This window comes from Bos grunniens, chromosome 7 (genome assembly GCF_055505025.1).
Source record: "Bos grunniens cultivar Pamir isolate PY7600 chromosome 7, Bosgru_T2T1.0, whole genome shotgun sequence".
NCBI lineage: Eukaryota > Metazoa > Chordata > Mammalia > Artiodactyla > Bovidae > Bos > Bos grunniens.
Window position 1 is genome coordinate 10,477,510 of NC_141171.1, and position 5,051 is coordinate 10,482,560.

General features: G+C 39.1%; 1 protein-coding gene across 1 annotated transcript; it reads left to right on the top strand.

Moving 5' to 3' along the window:
* Positions 1 to 2,972: 2,972 nt before the first annotated feature.
* On the top strand, positions 2,973 to 3,995 carry LOC147368349 (olfactory receptor 7A10-like). Its single transcript, XM_086408789.1, has one exon. The coding sequence runs from the start codon at positions 2,997 to 2,999 to the stop codon at positions 3,993 to 3,995; it is 999 nt and encodes a 332-aa protein (XP_086264915.1). The 5' UTR covers positions 2,973 to 2,996.
* The last annotated feature ends 1,056 nt before the right edge of the window (positions 3,996 to 5,051 follow it).

Here is a 5,051-nt window from a genome sequence, read left to right on the forward strand (position 1 = left end):
TCCTCTCTTTCTTTGCATTGATCACTGAGGAAGACTTTCTTATCTCTCCTTGCTATTCTTTGGAACTCTGCATTTAAATGGGTATATCTTTCCTTTTCTCCTTTGGCTTTTAATTGTCTTCTTTTCATAGCTGTTTGTAAGGCCTCCTTAGACAACCATTTTGCCTTTTGTCACTTCTTTTTTCTTGGGGATGGTCTTGATCACTGCCTCTTCTACAATGTCAAGAACCTTCATCCATAGTTCTTCAGGCACTCTATCAGATCTAATCCCTTGAAATTTTTGTCACTTTCACTCTATGATCATAAGAGGTTTGAGTCATACATGAATGGTTAGTGGTTTTCCCTACTTGCTTCAATTTAAATCTGAGTTTGGAAATAGGGAGTTCATGATCTGAGCCACAGTCAGCTCCTGGTCTTTTTTTTCTGACTGTATAGGGCTTCTCCATCTTTGGCTGCAAAGAATATAATCAATCTGATTTCAGTGTTGACTGTCTGGTGATGTCCATGTGCAGAGTCTTCTCTTGTGTTGTTGGAAGAGGGTGCTTGCTATGACCAGTGTGTTCTCTTGTAAAAACTCTATTAGCTTCATTCTGTACTCCAAGGCCAAATTTGCCTGTTACTCCAGGTATTTTTTGACTTTCTACTTTTGCATTCCAGTCCCCTATAGTGTTTTAAAAGGACATCTTTTTTGGGTGTTAGTTCTAGAAGGTCTTGTAGGTCTTAATAGAATCATTCAACTTCAGCTTTTACAGCTTTACTGATTGGGGCATAGACTTGGATTACTGTGATATTGAATGGTTTGGCTTGGAAGTGAGCAGAGATCATTCTCTCATTTTTGTGATTGCACCCAAGTACTACATTTCAGACTCTTTTATTGACTATGATGGCTACTTCATTTCTTCTAAGGAATTCTTTCCTACAGTAGTAGGTCCTCTGTAGTAATGGTCCTCTGAGTTAAATTCACCCATTCCATATGCAGCCTAAAAAAGAAGATGGAGTCTTTTTTTTTAATCAGTGGAAAATTGGCTTACAATGTTGTGTTGGTTTCTGCCAGACAACATCGCAAATCATCCATAATTATATAAGATGGGCTTCCCTGATAGCAGTTGGTAAAGAATCTGCCTGCAATGCAGGAGACCCAGTTCAATTCCTGGGTTGGGAAGATCCACTGGAGAAGGGATAGGCTGCCCACTCCAATATTCTTGGGCCTCTCTTGTGGCTCAGCTGGTAAAGAATCTGCCTGCAATGCAGGACACCTGGGTTTGATCCCTGGGTTGGAAAGATTTTCTGGAGAAGGGAAAGGCTACCCACTCCAGTATTCTGGTATGGAGAGTTCCAGGGACTGTATAGTTCATGGGGTTGCAAAGGGTCAGACACAACTAAGAAACTTTCACTTTCACTTTTCACTTTTATATACATGTGTGTGTGTGTGTGTGTGTGTGTGTGTGTATCACCTCCCTCTTGAACCACCCTCTCCTACCCCTATCCCACTCCCACAGAAAGCCAGTCTGAATACAAAATTGTCATATTTAAATAGAGCCCTGTTTTATGTGTCCAGGGTATTTAGGTACTACTGAAGCTGAAGCTCCAATCCTTTGGCTATCTGATGCAAAGAGCTGACTCTGCAAAAATAGTACTGGACTTTAGGTACTATTACTACACTTAGGGAAGAAAGATAATCTAATGTTGACAGCTTGGCTTGTGACATTGTTTTTCCTAATTGTGTGCCTGAGATTGAGAATAGCCTGGTCATTGCAAGGAGGCCTCTTGGTACCTCCAAATTTTCTAATACTATATCTTATCACTTTACCTCATGGACTTTCCCATGGATACAAAAGCTTCCTTTCAAACTTGATTTTCTGAAACAAATACCTTTTCAGGTCCTTTCACCTGGGGGTTATCTCTGTCCACCTCACACATTTCCTTCAGATAACCTCACATTTCCGGCCCTCACTTCCATGAGGTCTCTGTTCAGATGTTTGGCAGACTATCTGAACACTCCATAAAACATTGTTGTTGTTGTTATTCACTCAGACATGTGCAGCTCTTTGCAACCCCATGGACTGCAGCACACCAGGCTTCCCTGTACTTCACCATTTCTGGAAGTTTGCTCAAACTCATGTCCATTGAGTCAGGTGATGCCATCCAACCATCTCATTCTCTGTGGCCCTCTCCTCCTCCTGCCCTCAGTGTTTCCCACCATCAGGGATTTTTGCAGAGTCAGATCTTTGCATTAGATAGCCAAAGGTTTGGAGCTTCAGCTTCAGCATCAGTCCTTCCAATGAATATTCAGAGATGACTTCCTTTAGGATTGACTGGTTTGATCTTGCAGTCCAAGGGACTCTCAAGAGTCTTCTCTAACACCACAGTTCAAAAACATCAATTCTTTGGCCTTTAGCCTTCTTTATAGTCAAACTCTCACATCTGTACGTGACTACTGGAGAAACCATAGTTTTGACTATAAGGAAACTTTGTCAGCAAAGTGATGTCTCTGCTTTTTGATATGCTATCTAAGTTTGTCATAGCTTTTCTTCCAAGGAGCAAGCATCCTTTAATTCCAGGGTGCAGTCACGATCCGCAGTGATTTTGGAGCCCAAGAAAAAATAAAGCATAATACCCCCATTGACTTTCTTCTTCATACTAGATCTCTTTCTTCATAGCAACTATCTCTCAGTACAGTATGCTCTTTATCTAGAAGTAGGTCAGTCCTCAATTTATATTCCCCCAAAACATGGCAGAATTTCTCATCTAAACTCCCCAATACACGACCATTTGGGGAGGAGGCTAGATATGGGCCAGAAGTTGATACTCAGAAATGGCACAGGGGATCTCTTGAAGGAGAAATTTTCATACAAAAATTATGGATTTTAATTTTTGAATGCAAAATTGTAGAATTTCAACATTATTACAATGCCAATTTCAGATAAAACTAGTCATGTCATTTGTTTTTTTTTGTTTTTTTTTGTCTGTTTGTTTCCAGGCAGTCACCTCTACTACATGGAATTGGGGAATGATACAGAAATTTCAGAGTTTCTTCTTCTGGGATTCTCACAGGAACCAGAACTGCAGGCCCTCATATTTGGACTGTTCCTCTCCATGTACCTGATCACCGTGTTTGGAAACCTGCTTATCATCCTGGCAGTCAGCTCAGACGCCCACCTACACACCCCCATGTACTTCTTTCTCACCAATCTGTCCTTTGTAGACATTTGTTTCACCTCTACCACTATCCCAAAGATGTTGTGGAACGTCCAGACCCAGAGCAAAGTTATAACCTATGAAGGCTGCATCACACAAATGTATTTTTTCCTACTGTCTGCAGTGTTGGACATCTTCCTCCTCACAGTGATGGCCTATGACCGCTTTGTGGCCATCTGTCACCCACTGCACTATATGGTCATTATGAACCCTAGGCTCTGCTTTCTGCTGGTTCTGGTGTCCTGGACCATCAGTATCCTGAATTCCTTGTTACAAAGTTTAATTTTGTTACAGCTTTCTTTTTGCACTGTTGTGGAAATCCCTGACTTTTTTTGTGACCTCAGTCAGATAACCCAACTTGCCTGTTCTGACACCTTTCTTAATAATATGGTAATGTATCTTACAGTTGTGCTTCTGGGTGGTGGTCCCCTGGCTGGTATCCTTTATTCTTACTCAAAGATAGTTTCCTGTATATGCAGAATCTCATCAGTTCAGGGGAAGTATAAAGCGTTTTCCACCTGTGCATCTCACCTCTCAGTCATCTCCTTATTCTTTTGTACGAGCCTAGGAGTGTACCTTAGCTCTCCTGCTACCCACAGCTCACACTCAAGTGCAACAGCCTCGGTGATGTACACTGTGGTCACACCCATGCTGAATCCCTTTATCTACAGTCTGAGAAACAAAGACATAAAGGGGGCTCTGAAAAGATTCTTTGTGATGGCAAGTCTAAAAAGGTCAGTTATTCTAGATTTGGAGAAGTGCCCAAGATTGCAGATCTCAAAGTCTCAGAATAAGTAGTTGTGATTTTTTAAATCAGACTTTGGAAGTATAAGTTGCCCTGTTATTTATTTCCTAGAATTCTCATTTTTTTCCAACTACTCTACACAATTTAATTACTCACTTAATTACTCTGTCAGATATCCAACCATTTTTATTTTCTTCTGTTCTTTCTTCCTATTTTTCCTACTTCATCCCCAAACTTTGATATCAAAAAGTTGGAAATTCTCATTTATCTCATGAAACTGCTTGGGTTTATTAAGAACAATTTCTTTTAAAATGACAAATACCATACCAGGTGATGCATCTTAGTTTTGCTAAAAGAATACTCATGAGTTACCACTTCATCAGAAAAAAAAAAAAAAAAAAAAAACTAAACTACAGAGTTCAATTTTATAACATTGTGGGAGAGGAAAAACCTGAGACTACAATTTTTCACTTCTGGGTCCATCATTCCTTTTTTGGCCTGAACTGGTGTTCCTGATAATGCAGACCTTAACATAACAGTCTATTTTATAAAAGGTCATTAGGTTTTATTCTCCTGAATAGGATTCTATTCTCTTGTAAGACTCTATGTACACATTCCCTACCATAGTCATTAGCAAAGCTGATTATCAAATACAGATCTGCCAGTGTAGTCTACACAGAAACAGAAACTGAAATAAATCAATTGACTTAATATGATCTTTAGCCATATTATAACTATGTCAGAGTCATATGATTTAATATGAATCAGAGATGGCATTGTATATAATTAAACAAATTTTAAATGATACTTTGTATTATTACATATGCCATTTATTTTTAAGCTGTATGTACATTCATTAAAGTATGGAATATCAGTGTAAATATATAAGATGATTGATGAACCTGTTTTCATTTTTTCTTATTGACTTATCTCACTCACACTACTTAAAAATTTCAGGTGATGCCTACAGCTATCACTTTTTCCATTGTTCTAAATAAAACTTAGCATCTATCCTAAATGTTGTCAGAAACAAAATAAGCAGTGAATGGGAAGTATCATCCACTATTTATCTCACATACACAAAGCAATTCCTTCGACTATCATGATCA